Here is a 26,738-nt window from a genome sequence, read left to right as displayed (position 1 = left end):
CCACAAAACCCCAACCCATCATCCCCTCCCTGAGCTCCACCCAGCCCAGGCAGAACCCATTACCCCTCTCCTGACGTCCCCGGTCCCCTGAGCCCCCTCAACAGTCAGCACCACCACCCATCTTACTCCAAAGGGTTTATTGAGACAAGTTTCACATCCAAGTCCAGGGCAGAGGGGACGGGGCTTATAAACAGGAACCTTGAAGGGGGCCCGAGGGCTCAGGGTGGAACCCAAAAAAAGAGTGAAATAAATAGAGGAAGAGAGTGGAGGGCCAGGAGAGGAGACACAGACTATCACACAGTGATAACAACATGGGTGGGGGCGGGGCTCCATTAAAATCCCATTTATTTATACAGATATACAGGGAGTTGTGGGGGACCAGGGGGACCCCCTCCAGCCTCCATGCCCCAGGGAGGGGTGAGACAAGGCCATCTCTCCCCATGGGTGACCCCGTGGGGGCTGGGGGGTTGCCCTTGGAAGAGTGCTGGGGGAGGGAGGGGAGAGGGGTGGGTGCCTCCCCCGAGGGCATCACCTGATCCCCAGGCAGTTACTGGCCCTGGAGGCGCTGGGTAGTGTCTGGAAAGCTGTGTGGAGGGAACTGGAGGAGAGGGTGGTGGACTGGGGCTAGCTTCTGGGGTGGACCAGGCCGGGCGCTCCCCGCTGAGGAGGACCAGGGTCCAGCTGGTGCCATGGCTTCCCAGGGGACCCAGAGCGGGGGCGCCTGGGGCTCTTCCCGGCACAGCTACCACCCAGGTCTGGGAAGAAGGAGGGGGGATCGGGGGTTCAAAGAGAGAACCTGGCACCTTCTGGCGTCTTGGAAAAGCTGATCCCCAAGGACACCCAGCCCTGGCTGTGCTGCACCCAAGAAAGCAGCTCAGATACCAGGACTGGGTGTCCGGGTGCAGAGAGGAAACTCCTCGAGGACGTCCGGGAGGGTAAGTCCTGAAGGAGGCTGCCCCCCAGGATGCATGGGGAAGGGGAGGCTGTGGGGGATGGCCTCCCAGGGAAAGGGGCATTAGCACCACCAGGTTCCAAGGCAGGCGGAAAGAGGCCGGGCCTCCGGGCCTCCGCCGAGGCTGGGAGTCGCCTGAGGGAGACAGAAGGGAGGGGAGACTGGAGCATGACACCCCGGGTACGAGAGGTCGGGCCACCTCCGTCCCCTCTCTCGACACCCAGGGCTTTTCACCTTGGGAACGTGGCCCCCTCCTGAAGTGCCAGGCAAAGGGATACATCTGAGCTCCCTCCCGTCAGGGGTGAGGACGCAGAGGGTTTCTAGAAGCCTTCCCAGACCAAGCCTCCCTCCTGTCCGGCCTCTCACCTCAGTCCCACCTGCCTGGCCCCGCTCCCCAGCCGAGGTGGAGGCCGGGGCGGGGCCAGGTGGGCATCATACGAAGACCTTGGCCAGGGCGTCGGCGCCTGCGCTGGCAATGAGGGCCTTGCTGGGGTGGCACGCGACAGCGTGGATGGCCTCCTCGTGCTTCTTGCGGTGGGCCGTGATCTCCTGCACGCACGTTTTGTTGTCCAGGCTCCACAGACGCAGGGAGCAGTCATGGCCTGCGCAGGTGTGGGAGCAGAGAGCACTGTCCCCCAGCAGGTACCCCGGCTTCCCCGAACCTCCCCCACTGGAGGAGCCTCAACAATGGGGGGGGGGGGTCTCCATCCTCTTGTCCCCCACCTCTGCCGGCCACCACCGCCAGCCCAAAGGAGAATGCTTTTATCCCAGGTGGCCGTCCACCCATTAGTTACCAAGTGTTCACCGGGCACCTGCGTACCAGGCCCCGGGGACACAGTGAACGTCCTGGGCAAAGCTGCCCACCCAGTGCTGTTGACGTTCCAACGTGGCCCCCGGTAAATGAGAAAACAGGAGGAGCAATGCCAGGCGGACAGCAGCACCGGCACAAGCTGGTCACCGTGATGACAGAAGGGCCACGGGGGTATGCGGAGGAACAGCAGGGGTGGCCAGGGGACGGGCAGGAGGCGGGTACGGCTGCAGCAGCCTGAGCAGGAGCATGGAGAGGAGGCCAGAGAGGGTGGAGCGGACAGGGCCGGGCCCTGGGGCAAGAGCCCCCTTCAGAGACGGCCCGAATTCTGCGTCCGAAGGACCAGGCTGGCTGTGGTGGAGGCTGGCTCGATGTGTCCCTTATATACGGAGGACCTGGGCCCTGTCCCAAATCCTCTCTGCCCTGGGCTTGACCTCCCTGACACCCCCTCTACCGGCACCTGCAGGCACAGCTGCTACCGTCACCAGGCAAAGACCCAGCCACGATGGGACCAGGCCCGTCCACGTGCTCTCCCACGCCCTCTGTGTGCTCGCTTGCAACCCCCCACATACTCTGACAGTGGGGAGCAGAGGTGAGCGGAAGGAGGCCCCTCGCCCATGGCACTCCTGATGGCCCGGCACACGCTTCACCTCCCTTCCCCGTCTGCCCACATCGCACCTCATCCTTCTGAGGCACAGCCCCGTGGTGGCCGGGCCCCAGTGCCCTTATCCACGGAGCACGTGGCTCCAAATGCTAACAATCCTGTGGGGACTGAGAGCCAGACACGCTCGGACTTGTTCCTGCAGCCAACCCACCACGCTCGACCAAATCACGGAACCTCCACGAGCCCGTTTCCGCATCTGCACGCGGGTATAACATACCCTGCCGACAGCGTGATCTGGATGAAGCGGGAAGACGCACGCAAAAGCTTCCAGTGGGCTGAGCGTGCACGGTCTCTGCCGGGAGGCTCCCTGCCCCTGCCCCCCTGCGGGAGGGGGCCCTAGAATACACCCTCGTGACCAGTGCCCGCATCTCTTCCTCTTCGGCTCCCACACACCCTTGCTCCTTAGGAGCCAGGAGAGCCCCCACTTACTTCCCGACATCAGGAACACGCCGTTGGGGTCCACGGCTAGGCAGGTGACCGCGTCCAGGTGGGCAACCATAGAGTGCACGGATTTCCCTGAGAGGAGAGAAGGTGGGCGGCAGGTTACTTTCCCTTGGCGGGGAAGGTCAAGGGCCCGACGGGACACCGTGAGCACGAGCGAGCGGGGACCAGGAAGGCTGGGCCTCACCTGTCCGGCTGTCCAGGAAGCGGATGCCTCTGTCGTCGTGAGCGGTGATGGTGAGGGGCTGGTTTGGGTGACTCACCACCTGGTTGATCTGGGTTGGGCCTGGAAGGAGAGGAGGAGAGGGAAGGATGTCGGGGAAATCAGGGAGACCAGGACAAAGACCAGAGGAAGAGAACCACGGCTCCACGGCCTGCTGTCTGCTCAGCTGGCCGGGGGCCCGGGCTCCCAGGCCTCTCCCTTCCCTGGGCCACAGCGCTTCATCCGTAAGACGCCTGGGGTGCCACAGGATGGGTACGAGCCACCCATAAGGGCCATGGATTCTGCCAAGAGGCTTGGCGGGCGAGTTCCTGATGATCTCTGTCCCCTCAGCCCTCCCGAGAGCCCGGCAGCTGCTGGGACCTTATCTCCTTCCCACCCAGAGCCCCCGAGGGGGTAGGGGAGACATCTTCTGCTGATGAGACACCGGCTCAGCAGAGCCACAGGAGGAACCGGGGCCCTGGAGGCATTCAGATACCAGCCCCTGTCCCTGAGGCCCCTCTTACCACTGTTCCCCCGGGATTCCAACGAGAGGAGGGCACTGCCAGCCTCCAGGTCGTACAAGACGGTGTCGCCAGAGCGGAAGGAGGCCACGATGTGGGCGGGCTCGGTGCTGGTGAAGGCCACTGAGGTGGGGATCCCATGATCTGAGGGCACAGGGAAGGGAGGGCTGCTTAACAGACCTGGTCCTGCCCTGGGGCTGCGGGACGGGACTTGGGAAGCCTGGGCCCCTCGTGGGGAGGCATGTTCCTCTGTGACGTGTTCCCACGCCCACCCCGCGCCCAGCCCTGCTCCCCCGACTCACCGCTGGCTGTGAGGAAGGTACAGAGGCAGGTTGGGCTGCTGCTGCTCGGGTCCCAGATGCGGATGGTGCCGTCAGCAGAGCAGGAGGCCAGGCGCTGGGAGGTGGGGCTGAAGGCTAGGCCCCATACAGCGTCCCCGTGGCCCTCCAGCACGTGGCTCAGCACACTCGGGTCTAGACCCAGCGGAGGAAGGAAACAAGCTAGGTCAGGGCCAGCGGCCCCACCCCAGACAGCTCCAGGGCACCGACCCCTGCTGAGAGCCAGGCTGCCCGGCTTAGCCGCCCATTCACCCAGCTCTACCCAGACTCCTCCTGCCCTCGGAGCCGTCACCGCTGGAACCCGCCGCAGCGGCCGCGCACACCCTGACCACTGGCTCTGAACAGAAGCTCCAAGAGGGCAGGGATTCCCTTGCCACGCCCGCAGGACCCACCATAGTGCCTGGCACAGAATGAGCGCTCAATACACAAGTTTTAGGACTCGGTGAAGGGGAACAATGGTGGCTCTGTGGCCCCAAGACCCTCTGCAGCTTGGGACTCGTGAGTCGTGCCCCACTCTGCCTGCCTTGGCTCCTCGCCCCCAGGGCGCAAGCCCTGCCCAGTCTCTCTAAAGCCCTCTGATCCTTCCCACCTCTGCCTCCCCCGTCACTCAAGTCCACACGGCGTGCTCTGGTCAGGCCCTGCTGACCCCCAACGCGTGGCAGCTCGCATGGCCCAGAGCACAGACTACCTGGGACTGACCCTTGACCTTTTACGGGGTGGGACTGTTCTTGGGAAGACACAGACCTCTAAACTCTACCACCACAAAGCAGTAAAGAGCCACGCGTGCGACCAAGAAAGTTATCGGAAGAGGCATCAGAAGGAGGGGGACGTACAATAAATAGCAGTGCGGTCACTTTGCCACTTAACTCTTAAAGGGGTGCCAAGGATCAAGTGCAGACTTCCTACGGCCTGGCCCAACTAACTTGTCCCCTGTCACCTGCTCCACTTCTCACCGACTGCCTGCACTCGGCCACAGGAAGACACCGGCAGGGCCTACCAAGCCCCTGCATGGGCCGGTCCCCGGCCCCGGTGTGGATTCCGAGTCCGCTCACCTGCCAGCTCCTCTAGGAAGCGGCCCCCCAACGCCACCGCTTTCCTGCCTCGGCCCATCTGACCCCCGTCACAGGCTGAACACGAGGCTCCGGGCTCACCCGGGCTGGGGGCACACGGTGCGCCCCCCGCCCCCCGCCGCCCCCCGGGCCCCGCATCGCTAGGCACGGGTGGGCACTGAGGGAACGAAGAGGCTCCGGTGGACAAGGGGGGTGGGAGCCAGAGGAGGGAGCCGTCCTCACCGTAGCCGTCATAGGGGTCCACGTTGAGGTCCGGAATCTTCCAGCTGTGGATGCGGGCGTCGGCCCCGCCGCTGTAGCAGTACTCGCTGTTGCTGCCCATGGCTACTGCCAGCACAGGGCCCCTGAAAGGTATGAAAGTGGCGAAGGAGAAATGAAAAACTCAGCCTCAGCCCTCCTCTGGCCCCCTCCATGGGATCTTGAGGTCCTCTGCTAGATTTTTCGAGGACGGCCAAAAGGAATCCGGCCTCCGGGGCTCCGGTGGTGCCCCCGGACCGGCCTGCCCCTAGCTCCCCACACCCATCTCCTCCTCCGAAGGCTGCGCCCAGAACCGGCCGTGGGAGCGCCGTGTCTGCAGAGCACCGGGAGCAAGGGGGTGTGTGTGCAGAGGGCCGGGGCCAGACCGCCTGTGGGGGCGCTTCCCCACCTGTGAGCCCGGAAGGCGTGGATAGGCTCCACATCCAGCGCGGCGTTCCTGGGGGAGGCAGAGGAGCCGGATGTCACCGAGAGCCCCTCCCCTCCGCTCCCCCCAACCCGGGGTTGCCGCCCTCACTTCTTGGCCGTGACAGCTTTCTGCAGGTTCCAGAGCTTGAGCGTGCCGTCCTCAGAGGCGGTGAGCAGGGCGGCCTGGCTGTGGTGGAAAGCCAGGGAGCGCACGCCGTCGTAGTGTGAGCGCAGGGTGAACTTGGGGTTCCACGTCTTCTTAAAGGCATCTTTGCTGTCAGAGAGCTGGGGTAGGGGGAGGTGCCTCAGCGTCCCCACGGTCCCGCAGACACGGACTGACATCCAGGAGGCCAAGGACGGGTCCCTTCCCCACCCAGACCCACAGAGGGGGCTTCGGGAAAGCAGTCAAGTCAGTTTGCCCCGCGGTGCCAGGTCCCTGAACCGTGAGTACCCGAGCAGCCTGACCGCCTCTGTGGGGGTCAGTGTGGCTTTCCTAAGGTGTCAAGAGAGCAGGACTTAACCAGATCAGGGGAGGGGACTGAGGGAGGACACTGCATGAACAAAGTCCCTGAGGCTGCAGGCCAGATCTAGAGCCTGAGGGGAGGCCTGGGTTGTAGAAAGCAAGGGAGAGAGCGGCAGGAGCTGGGGCTGGAGCCACTTCTAGGAACCCGTATCTCATCCTAAGTGAAACAGGGAGCCCTGGAAGGGTTTAGAGCAGGGAAATGACACGGATTGGATGTAGGAAGATACGAGTGGCTGCAGGGGCCAAGGGGCCCTGAGAGAAACCTCTCAGGCAAAGAGAGGGCACAGAGACCACATGCTGGGGAGCGGAAATGGGGACAGGTATGCACAGAAGGGAGAGACTGGGGAGCAGAATTAACAGGTCGCTGGGGGAGTCCCAGAGACCCTGCAGGTGCCCTGGTGGATGGTGGTGTCACTCTCTGAGCAGGGGACCCAGGGGCAGCCCATGGGGAAGGAGGATGAGCAGACTGTCAGGCGAGATGCCATGTCCTGCCCCAACACGGGCTCCACAGCTGATCAAGCCCTCGGTCTGGGCTCTATCCCCAAAGGTCCCCACTGCAGCTGTCACCAATGCCCTCGTACTTTAGGGCCAGAGGCTCCGCCACTGTGTGGTTACCCCCTCACAGGCACACACGCCTGCTCGAAGCCTCTACTTCGGCCCCCCTTCCTGGCATCTCACAGCAGGGCCCACAACCCTGCTGGGGAACCAACCGCTCGAGATCCTGCTGAAAGCTGTGGTGAACGTTCCTGGGGGAAATGTGCACATACACCCGATGCAGAGACCAGAGGGCCAGAGGCCCATCTGTGGGTCTGGGGCTCAGAACACCGGCCCTAAAGGCCTCCCTGTCACCCCGGCCCGCCTGCCTACCAGGCCCCATCCACGCCTGGTTTTTTGGTTTCTGGCTGTCAAGTTCAGCTCAATTCCTATCTCCTGCACAAGTCCACTTCCCCACGCTGTGCCAACCCAGAGCCCCCTTCCCCTTCCGATGCCGTCCTGCCCTGCCGCCAGCCCATCCGGGGCCTGGATGTGAGGGGCACGTAGGCCAGGGGTGGGAGGGAGCACTGCCTACAGGAGATGGCAGGGGCCGAGGTGTCTTCCAGACCCTGTGCCTCGGCGACCCTGTCAAGCCCCGTGCCGAGTACATGTCCGCACCCCTCTGTACAACAGGTGAGCTGCTGAATGACCTCACGGCGTCCTCCCGCTAAGGGACCCAGCGCAGGCCAGGCACCCGGTCAGAGCTCAGCAAGAGTGGGCACAGTGCGGGATGCCCAATGAGGGCCTGTGGGGGGTAGGGCACCCCAAGAACTTACATCACAGCTGAGGTCGTTGTCGTTGGTGACGGTGAGATCTGCCAAGTCCCCCAGGCTCACCTCCCCGCCCCCGATAGTGTCCATGATGAAAACGTCTGAGGAGAAGCCAAAGGAACCTGGTAGGGGGAGGGGAGGGAAGGGGCGGAGAGGGGCAGGGAGAGAGAAAGAAAGACAGAAAGAGGCAGAGGAGGAGATAAGGAGTCAGAAAGAGAGAGGGAGAGGACGAGATCAAGAATCACAGCTGGAAAGAAAGAGACAGGGCGAGACAGACAGACAGACAGGGCAGGACAGACAAAAAAAGAGGGAGACAGACAGACAGACAAACTTTTGGGACAGGGAGGCTGCAGACTAGAGGCCAGGCTTCGACCCTGAGGACACAGAAGCCCTGGGCTTAGCTCTGCAGCCCCCCTCTGCTATGGACCCCAGGGGACTGGGCCGGGGGGGAGGGGCCGCTTACCTTCGTGTGGCCGGGGCTGGGGTGTGCCAGGAGGGGGACCGGTCACTTTAGGGGGCAGCCCATCCACATCCCGAAGGTCGGCCAAAATTCCCTGGAGTTTGACCCGCCGGCTTTCTGCAGGGACAAAGCACGGGGCTGGAGCCCGTGTTCCGGTTCACCTTAGCCACCGGAGGCCTCTCCTGCCAACGTGAGGTAGCCGGAAAGTCCTGACCAGGGAGCGCCAGGGCTCGAAGTGGGAGTGGGGTCAGGCAGAGGAGGCGCACTGAGCTAGGATGCTCTGTGGTGCCAGCCTTGCAGGGAACTCAGTCCCCGGCCATCCTGTGTGACGGCCGAGGGCCTCGTGGCTCGGGGTCACAGAACAGGAGAATGCAGCCCTGCCCTGCCTGCCTCTGCCTGCCAGGTCCTCGTCCTGTTCCCTCCCCGAGGTCCAAGAACTAGACGCTTGCGCGGAGGGCCAGAGGCCCCGTTCCGGGAAGAGCTGGGCCCGCCTGCGTCCCCACAGGGATTTTCCAGGGAAGGGGTGAGGGCCCGGCCGCCACGGTGTGGGGCTCCTGCTCTCCTCGGCCACCCTCCTCTCAGGAAGCGTATCCGTCCGGTGGAGACCCTGGGGCAGGAAGCAGCTGTGGGCGGCCGCGTGTGCCCCTACCTCGCCTGGTGAGGACGGCTGGCCAGAAAACCCTCAGCTTACCCAACTCGTGGTGGGTCCCCTCTGCGGCACATCGTCGAGGGTCCGGAGAGCCCTCCCCATCCTCTCCCGAGCCCAAGAAATCGAACTCGTTGATGGCATCTTCAGAGTCATCCTCCTCGTCCTCGTCCTCCATTTCAGGCACCAGGGCCTTGGAGGGCAGCTGGGCATGGAGGAAACCAGACGGGTCAGGAGGCTCCCGCCCGCAGCGCGAGCCCAAGCCCAGGCCCGCCGCGCCTCCAGGAACCAGCTGGCCCTGCCTGGAAGAGTCCCACACCGGACACAGCTCCACCTCCCTCCCCTCGTGCCCTTCCCCGGGGCCGGGACGCGCTTTGGTGGCAGCGCTCCCCCTGCTGGCAGCCTTCAGGGGCCGAGGCGGCCCCACAGCTCGGAAGTCTCTTCCTCCTCCCGTCCACCCCACCCCTGCCCCCACCTGTGATCCCCTCACAGGCCCCACCCTCCCCTTCCGCAAGCCTGTATGGAGGGGGTGGGGAGAGGCAGACAGCAAAGGCCGCCGCAGGGCAGAGGGGAGAGCCGTATGTGCCTACGTGTGTAAGCGAGTGTGCGGAGATGCACGATTCGAGTGGCACGGACGCGCGGGGGTGACGGTGGCAAAGGCTTATCGAACTCCGTGCCAGCCTCTACGCGTTCTTCAGCGCACCAAGCGAGCTTCACCCGTGTGACTTCACAACCTTGTGAAGAGTTGGCATCGCTGTGCTTATTCCCATACTACAGATGAGGAAACCGAGGCTGAGCAGCGAAGCCCCGCATCCCAGGTCCCCGGTCCAAGCCGTTCTCGAGACGCTGAGGCGGCTCTGGACCGGAAGATCACCGAGGGTCCTCCGAGTCTCCCTTCCATCTTGCTGGGTGGGCTGAGGCTCCGTAGCGCGCGCCACCTTGGACCGAGAGCGCACAGCACCGTCCCCCCCGCCCGGAGGAGCAGGATGCCAGGCAGGCGAGGTCTTCCGCAGGGTCACGACCAAACCCTCTCGTGTTCCTCCCTCCGCAAGCCCGGACCCCATCCCAGACGTGGGACTTCGGAGCAGCACGGCACCCGCATTTCCCCACGCGGCCCGGCCTTCCACAGGGACACCCGCATCCGATCCTTCACCCTCCTGCGGTGCCCGCGTCACCACGTCGTACACAAAGTGCCGTCCGGGGGCTGTGTGCGCGCAACCCCCACGGCTGCCTGAAACGACTCAGGGGGGTTCCAGGATTTTCAACGACAGTTCGGGTCTCTCTCTGACTTCTGCTCTAGGTGCTGGTGTCAGAGCACACCCCGGCCCGGCATGGGGACTCTGGCGACCACCGGCCTCAAACACCACCCCTTTCGGGGAATCTTCTCCCTCCCAAGTGTCCCCGGACTGGACCAAGTCCAGGCACTCACAAGGCCAGCTTCAGTCAGACCGCAGGCTCCTCGAGGGTGTGGCTGACAGCCCCCCCCCCCCCCGCCCCCACGCAGGCCCAGCACTCCAAGCCGGCACAGCAGGCTATGAATCCGTGGAGTCACAATCGCTCAGGCGTCCGTGAGGCGCCAGCCACTGGCCTGTGTGGGAGGACCAGAGGGACAGGACGAGGCGACCTCCTCCTCCTTCCCTCAAGGATTGGCCAGCGTGCCCAGAGAGGCCCCAGTGGGGCCAGAGCTCTGCAAAAGCATGGAAGCGTAAACAGGCGTTCTCCAGGGCCCACGACACAGGTGTCCCGTGCAGTTCTGTTCTGCCCACCGTGCCCAGCGCTGCGAATACTGCCACCACCGAGCACTGGGTGCGGCCAGCCCCAGCGTAGCCAAGGACTCCACAGGCACGAATTCACGTTAAAGAAATCCTCAACAACCCAGAGACAGAGACAGCGAGCCCCCGAAACTGCCACTAAGACAAAGAGAATCACATGCCCGAAGGCACACGGCCAGGCCAGTGGCCGCTGCGGGAGCCTTAGAGGTCTTTGGAAGAACAGTCTGGTCACTAAAGGTCTCCTGGGTGAGACAGCGGGCCCGGGGAGGCGCGAGACCCCTGTCTGATGAGCCTCCCCCGCAGGGCCCGCGGGACAAGTGCGGGGACAGACACAAAAGCCCGAGGGAGTGTAAGTCAGCGATGATCTCTGCTGGGAGGAGCAGAGAGGAGCAGGCAGGCCTCCCAGAGGAGGATGAGGTAAGAGCTGAAAAAGGAGTGAAAATCCCAAGAGGCACACCGAGAGACCACGAACAGGATCAGAGGCCCCAGCCTCGGAGACATCCTGATTCTCCCGGAACCCAGCTCCAGCGTCCTGGCTCTGTGCGTTCCCCAAGCGCCTACGCTAGGCGGGACCCTGTGCTGAGCCGCACCGGGGACCCTGGAGACAGAGCTGTGGCAAGGACAGACGTGGTCCCGCACAGACGTGGGGACACCAGACAGGGAGGACCCAGAGCGGTCCGGGTCCAGATGGCTCCGACCCTGCCGAGGGAAGGGGAGGAAGGGCCGGTGAGAGGTCAGAGAAGGTGGCGTGGAGGGGCGGCGGCGGAGGGGCGCTAAGGTGAGGCTGAAGGAGGCAGAGAAGGGCTCTGATGGGAAGGCCCCACACAGGCCCCCTTCGTGCAGCCCGCATGGCAGCACGTCCCTTGGCACAGGACTGCTTACCAGCCCTCCGCCGGCTGCCGGCTCCCCATGCCAGGGACCGGACCTCTCTCTCCATGTCGCCGCTGCTAGAGCAGAGCTAGGTCCGCACAGGCCCAAAGCGAGGTTTTTTTTTTTACTGGACAGGTGAGGTGAGCCCACATCATGCCTGGGGACGGTGCCACCGAAACGGCAGGAACACGGTGGCTCTGGCAGTCGAGGCGCAGGGGTCAAATGGGGCATGGGCCATTATCTTGAAGCCAAGCTGAGATCTGGACTCTGGCCTGCGGGGGGTGCCCCTGGGCCTCGGTCTCGACGCAAGGGCAGGATGGACGCTCAAAACTACCAAGGCCCCCACGGATGCCCCAACCTGGCCCCGGGCTGCCCGCAGCGGCCATCCACGCCGGGGGCTGGGTGCTGGGAAGAGAAGAGCGGGAGGACACTCGCTTGCGAGCACACTAAGTCCCCGCCTGGTAGTGCTCACAGTCTATCGAGGGAGAAGACAGAGAGCCACGTGGTGTGGGTGATGGAGGTCAGACTAGCCCAAGGGACAGAGCGCGCGGAGAGGGCAGCGTGTGGCTGGCCCAGTCTGGAGAGTCGAAGCCTCTCGGAGCTGAAGAAAGGATGGGAGGAGACGGGTGGGGGAAGACGAGGCCCCGACGGGTGACCGAGGCAGGGGCGTGGCCAGAGACACGGCCCCAAGAGCACCCAGGGGGGGCACTGTGCCGCCGGCACCCAAAGCAGGGGGGCCCTCCCGGGGGAGGGGATGGGGCGGGGAGCGCACCTTCACCCGCTGTTTCTTGTGCTGCACACTGTCCAACTCGTCGTCCTCGTCACTGTCCTCGTCCTCACAGCTCTGCAGGAAGGGGATCTGCTCCAGCACCGAGCCGCTCAGGCGCTCTTTGCCATCTTTGCCTGCCGCGTTCCTGCCCACGACAGGGGGGCAGGGGGGGCATTAGTCCCGCCAGGTGGCAAAGCTCAGAGGTGGCCAGAGCCTGGCCCCGGCGCTCAAGGGGGCTGAAACCACCATGATCACACACGGGGCTCCGATCGCAGCCTCTGACCAACAGACACTCACCCCACCCCGACACCTTCACGTGCCGGGTCAGGAGAGTGGGCCGAGGAAGTGTCGCTGACTCAGCAGCCCCTGTTCCCACGGCCCGGGCAAACCACAGGCGCGGATCAGGCAAGCGGCAGACGCGCCCGGCGGGAAAGATGAACCGGTCACTCTGAAAACGCCCGGGGCCCCGTGGGCGGCCCAGCCGTCAACGCACCTGCACCCTCCCGACTGACACACGGCCTCCCATTTCCACTCCTGGCCAACCGTCTGATGCCTCCAAGCGGATAATGGGTTTTAACAAAAGGGTTATTTGCCCAAACCTGACTCCAGGGCAGAAAAGTGGGTGGAATTCAAAGTTCAGATAAACACAAACATCCTCCTTTATGGCCACGGGGCCAATGCTCCGGAGAGTTCCTGCCAACTGCCCAGGTCTACGGTCACTGCCCGGAGGACAGATCTTTCCTCCGGGCTGCCAAATCCGGCACCGCGTCCTGGCCGCATGGTGTGCGGCCTCCCAGCAGAGCATCTCTGGGGTTTCCTTCGGCAACACGGCTGCTGCCTCTAGCCTGCCAACCCCGCCCGCATGCTGGTGAACTAGAGGGGAGTTCGGAGTCCAGCCCCCACCACCCCCACCCCATCTCCAGGCTGGCCACGCGTCACCTGCGCTGGGGGCCGCCCGGCCGCAGACTCCGCCCGCCCTCGATGGCCCCCTCGACGCTGCTTCCACTCGGCTCCCCTGTCGCAGCCAACGCGGCTCCCGTTGCTTGGCCCGAACCCCAGAGCCACCCCTGGTTTCCCTCCCCGCCCCGACATCCACTCCTTCCAAAAGAAAACCCACGGGGAGGCTGGCCGCTTGGCGCGCCCTCCGCTTCTCGCCAGGACGCCGCAGGAGGCTCCCAGCCGCACTCCCGCTCCTGCCCTCCAGCCCTTCCTCCTCGAAGCCGACCAGCACACCGGATTGTGTCACACCCCCGCTCGAAACCACGGGCTTCCCACAACCCGTAGAGAAGAATCCAAGCTCCCTATCGTGGCCGGTACAGCCCCATTTCATCTCACTCCTGAGATTTCAGCCTCACCACAGACCACAGCCCCACATGCTCACTCCCTGCAGCCACACAGGCCTGGCCGCGGGTTCCTCAACGTGCCAAGTCTCGCGACCCTGACGGGCGCTGTTCCCGTGGGCGGCTTACTCCATCTCCTGCGGTTCTCTGCCCAGATGTCACCCTGTGAAGAGGCCCCCCGCCGCCCACTCAAAGCAGGGCCACTGCCCATCACTCTTCCTTCTTCCCCTTCTGCACAGCACTGAACGTCACCAAATGCTGAGGAACAACTACCAGTGAGACGACGAACAAGTGAGAGCTCCCCAGGGCGGAGGCCGTGTATTCTGCTCCCCACCGGGGGCTGGGGGTGCCACCCAGGCTCTGCCTTCGGCTGCTGCCCCACGTGCCGAGCGGTTTAAGGCCTGAGCCTCAGAAGAAGTGCCGTGCCGGACGTGAGCCGTGACGCGAATCGGCACGAAGATGACGCCACGGGAGCACGTGCAGGGGGACCCAGAAGAGAATCCAGGGATCCCACAACGAAGGCACTGAAGGCTCTGGAGCAAACGGACCCACAATACCCGCCAGGAAGGAAGTGGCCACCAGGGCACCAGGGAGCACCGTTGGCTTTTCTGACATCGGCCTTCATCAGGAGGGGACACAGAGGAACAGACCTGCCAGGCCTCACCAAGGGCTCACCTTTTGATCTGCTCTTCGATCTGTTTCACCAGCAGCGACTCACCCCCGCTGAGCCCCCCGGGGCCTGGCGTGGCCCTGGAGCCACCTTCGCTGGGCTCCACGGCCCCATTGAGCTCCAACGAGCGACCTAGTAGGGACCGCACGCGTTTGGACCGCATGTCCAGGATGGTGTCCGTATAGCCCACCTCCTCCAGGTACCTGCAGGGAAACAGCACTGGCGTGGGTCAGGGGTCTCCTGCAAACTGGGACAGACTTTTTGGAGAAGCAACTTAAGACGACACATCAGGGGGCGCCTGAGTGGCTCATTCGGTTAAGCGTCCAACCTCAGGCCAGGTCATGATCTCACGGTCCGTGAATTCGAGCGCGGTGTTGGGCTCTGTGCTGACAGCCCGGAGCCTGGGGCCTGCTTCGGATTCTGTGTCTCCCTCTCTCTCTCTGCCCCTCTCCCACTCCCACTCTGTCTCTCAAAGATAAATAAATGTTAAGAAAAAAATAATAAAGACTACACACCGGTATTTTTTTAATTAAAAAAATGTTTAACGTTTAAATTTATTTTTGAGAGAGGCAGAGTGTAAGTGGGGGAGGGCAGAGAGAGGGAGACACAGAATCCAAAGCAGGTTCATTCTGAGCTGTCAGCACAGAGCCCGACGTGGGGCTCCAAACCCATGGACCATGAGATCGTGACCTGAGCCGAAGTCGGATGCTCAACCGACTGAGCCCCCCAGGTGCCTCTACACCAGTATTTTAGATTTCCTTTTTTTAAGGTTTATTTTGAGAGAGAGGGAGAGAGAGAGAGAGATGGAACACACACATACAAGCAGGGGAGGGGCAGAGAGGGAGAGACAGAATCCCAAGCAGGCTCCACGCCATCAGTGCAGAACCCGATGTGGGGCTCAAACTCAAGAACCGTGAGATCATGACCTGAGCCGAGATCAAGTGTCGGATGTTCAACGTACTGCACCACACAGGCGCCCCGGCACGGTATTTTAAATAAGCATACCCTGGCCCCGCTGTTTCACTTTCAAGTCTATTTCCAGGAGAAGCCTTTATACACAGGCACAATGCAGCCACACAGATGCTTGCCAGGATGTTGTACATAAGAGCCAAAATGCAGGGGCCAAGCAACATGTCCACTTAAGAGGACCATGGCCGCAAATGACTGATGGGGACGCTAGGCAGAAAATAAAGGAGGCAGAGTGCCAAGACGGCCACAGTAAATGGTTTCACCAAATAAGTTATGCGATCCATATAATTCAGTTAAAAAAAAAAAAAAAAGTGTTGGGGCGCCTGGGTGGCTCAGTTAAGTGTCCCGACTTTGGCTCAGGCCAGGACCTCACGGTTCACGAGATCAAGCCATGAGTCAGGCTCTGAACTGACAGTGTGGAGCCTGCTTGGGATTCTCGGGCTCCCTCTCCCTGTGCCCCTCCGCTGCTCCATCTCTCTCTCTCCCTCTCTCCAAATAAATAAATAAACGTTTTCTTAAAAAGTGTTAGGGGCGCCTGGGTGGCTCAGTCAGTTGAGCGTCCGACTTCGGCTCGGGTCATAATCTCACGGTTCGTGAGTTCGAGTCCCGTGTCGGGCTCTGGGCTGACAGCTCGGAGCCTGGAGCCTGCTTCGGAGTCTGTGTCTCCCTCTCTCTGCCCTTGCCCTGCTCACACTCTGTGTCTCTCTCTCAAAAATAAACAAACAACAACAACAAAAGTGTCAATGTGTGCAAGAGTATAAGATCACACACAAACACATTTGAAGTATGCCCCCCCCACAAGGCCTGGAAAGAGACAGACACACTAAACTCAACAGCAATGACTTTCAACCTTCAGAACAAGGGATTCGAGATGTGAAATAAACCTTTACAACTTACTCTACTCACTTCTACAAATTAGTTTTTATTACTTCTGTAATTACAAAAAATGGAAACTAGCTGGGACTAGTCTAAAAGTTAAAAATAGGGGGAAAAATCAATTGTCGGTATCTGTGGCTTTAAAAGATAAAAGAGTCCCTCGCTGGTCCTCTGGCGGCTCCTCAAGAAGCCTTTTATGTTCACCATGACCTCGTCCCTTGGGGACCCCGGAGACTGCCCCTCACACACTGGAGCACACCTGCCTTCACCTGCCGTGTCATCTAGAGTGCCTGCCTGTGTCCGAGGTCCCCTCTACCCCCACAGGGGAGAGGCAGGGAAGCACGGTGGTGAAGAAGCTGGGCTCTGGGGGTGGACCCCCAAGATCACCTCTCGGACCCTCCACTTGCCGGCGCTGTCGTCTTATGCAAACGCACGCCCTCTCCGCACCCGTGCCGTTAGGGGAACTCTAGGAGCTTACCGCACAGGAAGTCTCGCGAGGAATCAACGTGAGCGCGACATTCAGCACAGCGCCAGGCACATAACAGGCGCCTGGCAGGTGCTGCGTGTTACAACCATTCTGCTGTGACTGCCTGCACACACTGGAAGCTAGCAACGTGCTTCCAGATATTTAGCTTAAGGAAATCAGGGACATGGGGGCGCCTGGGTGGCACAGCCGGTTACGCATCCGACTCCGTTTCGGCTCAGGTCATGATCTCACAGTCCATGAGTTCGAGCCCTGCATCGGGTTCTGCTCTGACAGATTGGGATCCTCTCTCTCTCCTCCTCTCTCTCTGTCTCTCCTATGCTCTCTTTCTCTCTCTCTCAAAATAAAGAAACCTAAAAAAAAGTCACTTCTTCAAATAACAAAAATAAAAAAACACAAACCTCTTTAATAATAAAACACCCCCTGTTTTAAAAGCCAGAGGCCTCTGGGGTCACTTCTCAAGAGCAAAGGTCCCCCCATGTCTGCCTCCTGCAGCCAAGTCTTCCCTCCAGGCCAGCCTCCACCCACAGCACGACAGGCCAGCAAGGATCCAGCAAGGACAGTTCGATGTCCTCCAACCACCCGGCGGGGACAGGGAGGCCTATGGAGTCTTCAAGTTGATCTCCCAAGCCAAACACGTGCCTCTGCCTACCCCAGCCCGGCACCCCTGCCCTGCACACTCACTGTCGGAGAAGCTGGCGCCCCTCCTTCCACACCAGCGGGCTGTTCTCCAGGGTGACCGACTCCATGGGGCCATTGGAAACTGGAGGGCGGAGACAAAGGAGGCAGGCTGTCTTGGGGTGCCGCCACGTAGCCATCCCCTCCTCCCCCTTCCTCACCCTCAAGCCCTAATGAGTCACTATCAGGTCGCTGTCACAGGTCCTATCGCGTCCCTACCTGACGGCGTCGGAAACCTACTCCCCTCTCCCCTCCACGCCCTCTACTCTCCTTGCTATTTTCCCACACGGGAGTCCGATCCTGTTCGGAGAGCGCATATAGAGCAGGCTCTGTACTTCAACTCCGGTTCTGCCATGTTCCGGCTGTGTGCCACTGAGCAGGCTGCTTTACGTCTCTGAGCCTCCGTTTCCTCTTCTGAGAAAATCAGTTAATAACGGTAGCACCTACCTCTCGGGATCCTCATGAGGATTAAATGAGACCGTCTGTTTATTTTATTAACTACTCACTCGGCATCAACCAGGCTCCTGACTGGGCACCTGGGTGACATCAGTGACCCAGACCCCTGCCCTGTGGAGCTCCTGTCCTGGTAGGAGGGGTCTGACATAAATAACAGCATGGCTGTTCACGCGGCACCGAAGGCCTCGCTGGGTCGCCCAGCTGGTCGCCTCCACTACCCCCACACCACTTGTTCCAGTCTCACCCAGTAACTCCCTGTCCCCTGACATACCCTCCTCCACATCGTCGTGCTTCTGTACACGCGTCCCTCTACCTGGCACACCTGCCCTCCTTACCTGTTGGTGAACAGAGCCCTCTTCCAGGGAGCTTAGAACATTAGGGACGCTGTCTGTCGGTTTCACGGAGGGACGGCAGGCAGGACAGGCCTTCCTCACTCCCCACCTCGCTATCCACCACCCTCCCCACTCTGGGGCCCTGCAGAGCAGCCCACGAAGAGGGGCGCTGAGAGTGAGGTTCAAGCCCTCCCCAGCCCCCCCACTCGGCCAAGTCTGCTTCCTGTGGAGCGAAGTAAGAAAGAGGCGACCCCACTCTGAGCCACAACGTCACGTTCAGGGTTGTTGGGAACGGAGGGGTGCCAAGTAGGGTGGATCTGACGGTGGGTACCTTGTTCTGCCAGTTCTGGCTTCTTCTCCCCCTGGTTCAGGTCTGTCCCGAACTTCAACTTGTGATACTTGGCCCTAAAAGAGCAAAATGATTACTGGAGGACAGATGCAGAAGAGCGGACTGGGCCAGCACTCACCTCGGGCGCCCCAGATTCCAGGGCCCCCCCAGCCCACTCTCCTACCGCCCCCACCCCGGCCTTCAGGAAGCAGCGCTGGTGGGAGAGGCACCACACGTGGCGTTGAGAGGGACCCACTCTTTGGAGTCAGGCAGACTGGGGAGCTACCCCGGCTCCAGGAGACCCCGACGAAGTCCTCACCCTCTGGAAGCCTCACCTGGACCCATGAGGCGGGAGGAAGGGGCACGAGGGGGTGAGCATTCGGCAGGGGCCGCCGCCACTATGAAAACTGTTAGCGGCCGTTATCCTGAACTCCACCTACGGCGCCCTCTTCTGTCCCCCCGACTGGAACCACACGGCGGTGGGCGACGGGGAAGAGAATGCCAGGCTCCAAACCTCCCTCAGCCGGAAGGCATGCGGCCGGCCTCCTGAGCCTCCATCCGGGCCTGACTTCAGAAGGCAGGATTCCAGGGCAGCAGGGCTCACCTTTCCTGCTTCAGGGCATACTCCAACATCTTGATCCGTCGCACCAGGTCTGTCTTGAGGTTCTCTTGCCCTTTCCTTTCTCCCTGGAGGAAGGCTACCTGAGCCTGGAGGGACAGGAGGGAACGGGAAGGCAGCAGGGCTCAGGCTCACTGATGTGTGTCCCTCGCTCACGCAGGGACAGTCAGCGCCAGCCCCTACCCCCACAATGACATGCAGCAGCCACTTCCTCAGGCGTGAAGGCCCCGAGCCAGGGTTCAATGGAGCAGCGACAGGGCATGCTGGATCTGTTTCCAGAGTCCCCTGCCATGTGACCCACCGTGAAAGAGCTGAGGAGGAGTCTTTAACCCTTGCAATTAAAATGGGGCCAGCTCGGGCCTAACGTGGCCCCTGGCTTTTGGGGAGAAGCCGGACCGGGGACGAAGGCGGGGGACACAGGCATGAGGAGCCCTGGGCTCCTTCTCCCCCACCCTAAGGCAGGTGCTGTCCCCTACAGTGCTGGTGGAGGTGGCGTCTCACTATTTCTACCAGAGCATCTGTCTCTGGGAGGCGTAGGAAGCTACTTCTGGAGCTTAGGGACAAGAGTGGGTGGCTCAGCTCAGCTCCCGCTCCAATGCAAAAGCTTTACCACCCAACCCCCACCGTGGGGACCACGCGTCCCACCGGAGTCTGCCCAGGGTGAGCGAGACATGCCACAGACATGACCCAGGGCCCCTGCCAACCACTTCACACCGTCTGCTGGCATGGGCTACCCCAGTCTGCTCTGGTCTGTCAACAGGTCTTTTGGAGACACTGGGCCAACGGCCTTCGAGGCAGGATCCTGGCCCCTGACCATGTTCCAGAAGTCCTGTGCCAAAGCCCTGAGAGCAGGGCTCAACCCTGGCTTCTCCCCAAGTGCTCCACTGTGACAGGCTGGGACAGCCTGAGCTCCAGGCCGGGCTCGGCCACTTACTTGCTGCATGATCTTAGGCAGGTCACCGGCCTTCTCTGAGCCTCCATTTCCCCTTCTAGAAAATGGGGCTCACGAGAGTGCCTGCCCCTCATGTGTTAAGTTCTTCTCAGTCCGAGGCCTAGCACAGAAGAAGGGCTAATAAATGCCAGCTCCTACCTATCGTTTTTATTCTCCCTGTCCGTTCTTCCGCAACGCTGAAACGGGCCCAGCTCCTTAAGGGAGTGAAGAGCCCTCTGAGACCCAAGCCCCACGAGCGAGAGGTCTGTGGCTTACAGGCCTCCTGCCCCACAGGCGGCTGCGTCGTCTTCGCAGCCGTTCCCCAAACACCACGTGCTTGCTGGAGGACTTCAGTGACTCCACCAGAAGCCCCGGGTCTGGCCACAGATCCCTCTTCCGGGCCATGACCATTCTCAAAGCCCTGCTCCAGGACTGTTTCAGTAGCCTCTCGGATGCCCGCCCCCCACAGCTCTCCCTCTCCTTGGGGCTCCAAGGGCCATGACCTATCTGCCCTGTGCACTTGGCAGTGCAGCACAGCCCGTGCCCACAAGCCAACTATCGCCTCTGTCGTGCTCCAGGGACCAGGTCTTTCCCTCAGGTTAGCTGAGAACTGAGCAGGTGCTAAGTAATGCCTGGCACTGGCTGAGAACCAGGGAAACAGGCACGCTCATATTCCGCTGGTGGGGTCATAAATCGACGCACCCTTCCTGGAGGGCAATTTGGCCATGTTTATAAAAATGTCAAACGCACACTCCCTTTGTCCTGACAGGTCCACTTCCAGGGATGTAGCTAGCCTACAGCTGTAAGTGCAATGTAGGCTTCTTTTTGAGAGAATAAAAAAGGATATATGAGCATTGACATAAAACAAAGGTTTCACGTGTTCACCCGCTGACACCAACTAAGCTCCAACTAAGACTGAGCTCCAACTAAGTATCAGATACAGCTACAGACAGAGAACAGCACTAAACAAGATGAGACGTGTGTTACAGAGGGGAGGGAACAAATAACAAACAGATCGCCATATGTCACCAGGTACACTATGGGGGGGAAAAAATCCTCCATCCATTGAAGGAATGGGACTCCCCACCCTGCCCTTGTGAACATTGTTTTCGCTCTACGTTTTAAATTAACACAGGGGCGCCTGGGTGGCTCAGTCTATTGAGCATCCAACTCCGGCTCAGGTCATGATCTCACGGTTCATGGGTTTGGGCCCCATATCAGGCTCTGTGCTGACAGCTCAGAGCCCGGAGCCTGCTTCAGAATCTGTGTCTCCCTCTCTCTACCCCTCTCCTGCTCACACTCTGTCTCTCTCAAAAATAAACAAACGTTAAATCAACACACACGTACGTAAATATCTAAGGCTAGACAGGCGGACTCTCGTGTGATCACCATCTTGGAAGTCTGAAATGTCTGTCCTTTGTGTATCTTTTCAGTCACCCAAGTCTACCCTGTCCCGTCTATTTTAGAAGGTGGGGGAGAGAGGTGGAGAAGAAAAGGTCGATCGCCAAACACAAGCTCTGAGTTACCTCCTCACTGTCCTCCCTACCCTCTGTGGCTTCCACAGCGAGTGTTCTGGTTCCCAGGGCCAGTACAGCCTGCTGAGAGCCTCCATTCATTCCAACATCCAGCACCTGTGACAGCCAGGTCCTGCATGAGGCATTCGTCTGAGTGGTTCCTGGCCCCACAGAGCTCTCAGTGCAGCACAGGAGACAGGCAGGAGCATCGACAACCAACACACGATTTGACTACGGCCACGGTGAGGAAGCAAAGGGTGTTATGGGACAAGGGACGCCCAACCCGTTTCTGGAGTCAAGATGCACAGTTCACCCAAGATCCGAAGGCTGTCAGAAGCCAGCCAGGGGAGTAGAGTGGCTGCTGGAAGAGGGTAGAGACAAGATCTGTGCCCACAAGCCAACTGTCACCTCTGTCCTGCTCTAGGGACCAGGTCTCTCCCTCAGGTTAGCTGAGAACTGAGCACGTACATGCTAAGTAATGCCTGGACTGGCCAAGAACCGGGGAGACAGGCACACTCGTATTCCGCAGGTGGGGTCATAAATTGAGGCCAGTGTGGCCACATCAGAATGTGCTACAGGGTTCACGAAGAAAGGCAGAGAGGCTTGTAGGCCCGAAAAAGGACCGCAGACCAAACTAGGGTTCGAAGGTTGTCCTAAGAGCACAGGGGAAGCCATGGAAAGGTTTCAAACAAGGGAGAGATGGGATCAGTGCATGTTACAAAGATAATTCCAGCTATACTATGGAGAACTGATGGCCTGGGGGGAGGGGCATGCCCACACAACTGAAGGCCAGTCACAGGAGGCAGTCCCAGAAACGCCAGGGAGAAATGACAGTGGCTCAGACTAGATGGGGGTGCTGGGTTACTGGATCTGAGGTGCTAAGGAGGCAGGACTGATGACACAGGTGACCTCAGTCTGTGGGGGGAGAAAGGGAAGTCAAGAACGTGCCAGACCCTCACACATGCTCAGCCTGGCCCCTGTATCTCCTTGTTACCACCACGTCAAGTCCCCATCTCCCTTCTCCTAATTATGGTGCAAGAACCTGGCTCAGCCCACTCTGCTCCGCTGTCCCTTCCCCAGTTCCTCTGGCAAAGGGAGGAGAGAGAGAACCACAAACATGTGGTCGAAGCCCCGAACCAACTCAACAGAATCCCATGGAAAGGGGAAGTGTCAGGGGCCAGTCCCTCCTACCTCTGAAAATGCCGGCAGCCCGTGCTGTCTGTCTGACCTGAGTGCCGTGGTAGGCTGGCAAGTAAGCCCGGGATCTGGAAGTTTCTCTACCCACCACATCCACCCACTGCCACTCCCTCTGGCCCGACTGTTAGAACACCCCCTCCCCCACCCCAGATCCGTGCCCAAACTCAGCTGCCACCTCTCCTGCGGCTGCTCCCCCTTTCCAGCCAGGCAGCGCGGAAAAGGCTTCCCGGGAGCCTCAGCATCTCAGTCCTCCCAGGAGCTGGTGCTGGGCTTCCTGTCCCAGCCCCCAGTCCTGTGTGCTCCCCTTCTGGACCCACCTAGCCCTGCTCCTCGATAGCTCGCAGAGAGGACGCCCTCCCCCATGCGTCGGAGCCCCTAGTGAGGCTGGAAGTGGGGAGCGGCCAGTTCCACACCTTCCCTGCTGCCACACTCACCGCTACTCCCCCTCGCTGCTCCTAAGTGGGCATCCAGCTGAGAGTCCCCCGAGAGGTTCCTCCTGTCCTCAAGCAGCTCCCCTCCCCAGAGGTGCCATGGGTCGATAAGCGATAGGGTTTGTATGTGATCTCTCGTGCTTACTTGACCCCGAGTCGATTTACCTTAAATTCGCAACACACATTATCTACAAAACACAAATATTTGCGACTTCAACTTACGTTGTCATTAAAATATTTTATGCTTTCTCGAAACGATCACTGTGCTTCAAGCAGAGGCACCCCATCAAGTACCCAGCTTGCGTGTGAACGTGTACACGGTTCTCTGCAGCCTCCTGTGCACACCCGCCTCCTCTGTTAGCCTGGAAGTTTCTGAAGGGCAGGAACCGCGCTGCCTGCCTCTCAGAATCCCCCACCTGACAAAGTCCTGCGTATCGTCAGACCACATCCGTGCCACCTCCCTGCTCCAATCCTTGGGTACCTCCTGGCAGGACCACACGAGGGGCTGCCTCGTCTAGCGCACACTGATGCTCAGCAGGTCCTGTGCCAGGAGCAGCTGTAGCTCAGCTATTTGGAGAAAAGGCATTCAGGGCTCCTCGCAAAAGTCTGACACAGCACAGGCCTTAAAGGACCTCACGGGAGGGAGAAGTCACACTTCTGTAAGCAAGCGGTAAGTATTCCGGGCACAGGTATGCAAAAAAAGGTGCTGCTATTGGGGGTGTGACTGCGGGGTAACCTGGCAGAACCCATCACCGTCTCATAAGCGTATCTATGCTATCATCCCATCCACCTGCCCTGCAAAGACAGTCACCGCCACCATTTCTGAAGGAAAAACTGGAAACAGGCTAAAATCTGTCCACGAGGTCATCTAAAGGAGGAATGGTGCAAACATCCAGCCCAATGTAGTTATCAAAAGTAACAAGAGAGCTCTCTGTGCTGACAGGAAAGGAACATCAAGACACAGAGACTGTGAAAAAAGTCACAAAATGATACGTATAATAGACCTTGCAAATCACACAGGGCAGAGCTGAACTACTTTTACAGCAATAACAGTTTCAGGGGAGAGCAGGGAAGGGACAAGAGGGGGACCTTCCCCTCTCACTCGTAAGTACACACTCATATACGTGCATATACACACACGCAAACACTCCTGAGATCCGTGCGCTTTTATTAATGGGACGGAACGACCAGCAAACAAAAATACAAAGTAAGTTAACGCCGCAGCCTAGACCTGGGAGAGCCTCACTGGGTCCTGTTCGTGAGTTCCTGCCAAGAGCCACTGAGGGAGGGAATAAACGTAACTCTTCTCTCGTTCATCACAAATACGGGACAGTGGTAGGGTGGGTGCTGTAGGGTGCACCGGCATGCGGTCCCAGAGACCAAAATGCAATCCCAGGTCTGCCTATGACTGTTTGGATGACCCTGAGGAGGCCACTGGGCTTCCTGGGAACAGTTTCCTCATCTGTACTGGACAGCAGAGAGGTATAGAGCATGTGCTTTTAAAAGCCCATAGACCGGCCCTTCTACCCACAGGCTGTGATCCTAGATCAATCACTGACTGTCCTAGAGCCTCCCTTTCCTTTTGGGATTCTTTTCTCAAATAGCAGGGTGGTGGGGGGAATGCTATTACTTACCCTTGCTGAATGCTGCAAGGACTAAACGAAACCACGTCTCTAGCTAAAGCGCTTCATACAGGCCTGGCACCTCCTATGCGCTCACTGAACAGCGGCTGGCATCAGTTTCAGCAACAAGCTGAATGAGGGCAATGACACTGGCCCTGTCTACACAATGGGGTATTGAGACCTGATGAGAGATGTACGCTGGGGAAGAGCTCCGGAAACTGCCTCCTCTCCCACCTCAGTGCCGAGCCCCAGCTACCACACAGCTGAGATCCCTCCCTAGGGGTGGGAGAACTGCGGAACGCTCTCTTTATTCTTCCTCTGGACAAAATTCCAATCAGTTATTTGGGGGGCGCCTGGGGGGCGCAGTCGGTTAAGCGTCCGACTTCAGCCAGGTCACGATCTCGCGGTCCGGGAGTTCGAGCCCCGCGTCGGGCTCTGGGCTGACGGCTCGGAGCCTGGAGCCTGTTTCCGATTCTGTGTCTCCCTCTCTCTCTGCCCCTCCCCCGTTCATGCTCTGTCTCTCTCTGTCCCCAAAATAAATAAACGTTGAAAAAAAAAAAAATTTAATCAGTTATTTGGGTCCCCACATCAACTGGACAGGAAAACAGTGAGCCGGAAGGAGAGAGATGGGCTGCTAGAATTGGTACCAGCTCCTGCTAATTATACCCCAGCCCAGGAACCCTCAGAATCCTTGCTGCCCATCCCCGGATCCCTTCATATCCTCACAACTCTGCCGCCCCAGCTCTGCTCTGCGGAGCGCTCAGCAAGCGGACCCGCACTTCTCAAGGTCACGTAACCCAGGCCAATTCCTCAAGCTCTCCCAAACATCATCCCTGGGCACACTCCTCTCCCAAACTACTCCACAAACCATGGGGTCCTCTCCCGGAAACTTCCACAAACATATCTCCTCCCGGGGTCCTTCTGAGAGGCTTCTTCTATGCTGTCTACCTGCTCTGCAAAATGCTCCCCCTGCCATCTTCCAGGTGCCCCTGGATTCCTCCTCCCTGTCCCCATCCCGGGTCCCCTTATCTCCACGTTGGACGCCAGCGCACTCCAGTCCAGGGTTCTCCACCTGACATCTGCACACACCTCCCGTCTCAAATCCCCCCTCCTCCCGCCCCCTCCCCCACACCCACTCACTCCCAAAACTAGAGTTTCCGCTCCGCAGCCCTTCCATACAGGCTCCTAGGGCAAGTCCTGGCCCTGTCCATGCTTCTGTCCCCGGGGACGCCTCCCTGCACTGTTCAGCCACACAGGCCAGGCCTCCCCAAAGTTCCCTCCTGAAAGGGAAGGGCACACATCTTCCTCCTGGACCCCTCGAGGCTCTCCTCTCATCCCGAGTCCTCATACAGCCGTCTTTTCGTTTCGCCTCCACCGTCCAAACAAGCCGAAACACACCCCGTCCCAGGCTCCCTGACTTCCTCTTCCTACGCAGGCCGGTCCCCGGCTCGTTCCACTCTGGCCCTCGGCGGCTCCCACGTCCCCCCCGACCTCCGCTCTCTCCCCTCTAAACCCCATCAGGCTCCACCTCCAACCCTCACCTGGTCGAGGACGGAGGTGGGAACCCCGGGGCACCCTTCCGGCTTCCGCTCACTCCCAACAAGACCCCCCCCCCCAACTCCTCCCACCACCCTCCGCTGAGTTCTCCTGGGCTCCCCTCGGGGCCCGAGGCCCCTCTCCCGGGAACCCGTCTGCCGGTCCGCTCGCTCCCACTCCCGCTCGCAATCGGGTCCGATGCCCTGCGCGCCTCCTCTCGGCCGGCCCCGGTCGGGCTCTCCCGCCCCCTCCCGCCTCGAGCCGCCGGGTGCCTCAGGAGCCCCCTCGGACGGCCCCTCTCTCGGTCTCCGGGCCGGTCGCGGTCCCCTCCCGCCCCCCCGGCCGTCCCGGCGGCCATTGCTCCAAGATGGCGGCGGCGGCGGCGGCGGGTGAGGCCGGGCCGGGCCGGGCGGGGGGTCGGGGGTCCCGGGGCGGCGCTCACCTGCAGCTCGGCGCGCTCGGCCTCCCAGCGGGCCTTCTCCGCTTCGAAGCGCGCCCACTCGTGCTGGATAAAGTGCAGGATCCCGGGCAGGCTCAGGGGCTCGGGCCCCGCTGCAGGCCCCGGGCTGCCTCCGCCGCCGCCTCCCTTACCGGCCGGGCCGGGCCCCGGGGCAGCGGCAGAGGCCGGGGCCGCCCCCGTCGGGCCGGGGCCCGCGCCGGAGCCAAGCGGGCGGCAGGAGGAGGCGGCGGCGGCGACCGCGGCGGCCGCTCGCTCCTCCATCATGGAGGCCCCGGGGCCGGCCCGCGCGCCC

The 26,738-nt window shown here is 60.8% G+C and overlaps 2 protein-coding genes across 6 annotated transcripts in view; both read right to left on the bottom strand.

Annotated features, from left to right (window-relative positions):
- PRKD2 (protein kinase D2) overlaps nucleotides 1-9,467 on the bottom strand; it is a 46,845-nt gene extending 37,378 nt beyond the window's left edge. Inside the window, exon 1 of the mRNA XM_043600456.1 lies at nucleotides 9,456-9,467. The gene's annotated coding sequence lies outside the window, so the exon portion shown is untranslated. The remainder of the gene's footprint in view (nucleotides 1-9,455) is intronic.
- On the bottom strand, nucleotides 121-26,725 carry STRN4 (striatin 4). Of its 5 annotated transcripts, XM_043600467.1 has the most exons (19): nucleotides 26,429-26,541; nucleotides 19,690-19,807; nucleotides 18,741-18,844; nucleotides 18,140-18,213; nucleotides 17,027-17,105; nucleotides 14,019-14,216; nucleotides 12,007-12,148; nucleotides 8,638-8,797; nucleotides 7,950-8,084; nucleotides 7,493-7,608; nucleotides 5,769-5,944; nucleotides 5,643-5,690; nucleotides 5,219-5,340; nucleotides 3,891-4,061; nucleotides 3,592-3,732; nucleotides 3,053-3,151; nucleotides 2,854-2,940; nucleotides 1,319-1,554; nucleotides 121-1,087 (listed from the first exon to the last, which is right to left on the bottom strand). In XM_043600467.1, exons 2-18 carry the CDS (start codon nucleotides 19,696-19,698, stop codon nucleotides 1,385-1,387), a joined length of 2,031 nt encoding a protein of 676 aa, XP_043456402.1. In that variant the 5' UTR covers nucleotides 19,699-19,807; nucleotides 26,429-26,541; the 3' UTR covers nucleotides 121-1,087; nucleotides 1,319-1,384. The 5 variants fall into 5 exon arrangements, with proteins under 5 accessions (XP_043456402.1, XP_043456398.1, XP_043456400.1 ...); XM_043600463.1 differs by lacking the exon at nucleotides 19,690-19,807 and having other exon boundaries at nucleotides 26,429-26,725; XM_043600465.1 differs by lacking the exon at nucleotides 19,690-19,807 and having other exon boundaries at nucleotides 7,493-7,587; nucleotides 26,429-26,725.
- Nucleotides 26,726-26,738: the final 13 nt, after the last annotated feature.

This window comes from Prionailurus bengalensis, chromosome E2 (assembly GCF_016509475.1).
Source record: "Prionailurus bengalensis isolate Pbe53 chromosome E2, Fcat_Pben_1.1_paternal_pri, whole genome shotgun sequence".
Taxonomy (NCBI): domain Eukaryota; kingdom Metazoa; phylum Chordata; class Mammalia; order Carnivora; family Felidae; genus Prionailurus; species Prionailurus bengalensis.
Note: the sequence above shows the minus strand (reverse complement) of the source record. Positions and strands in the feature narration are given on the sequence as shown.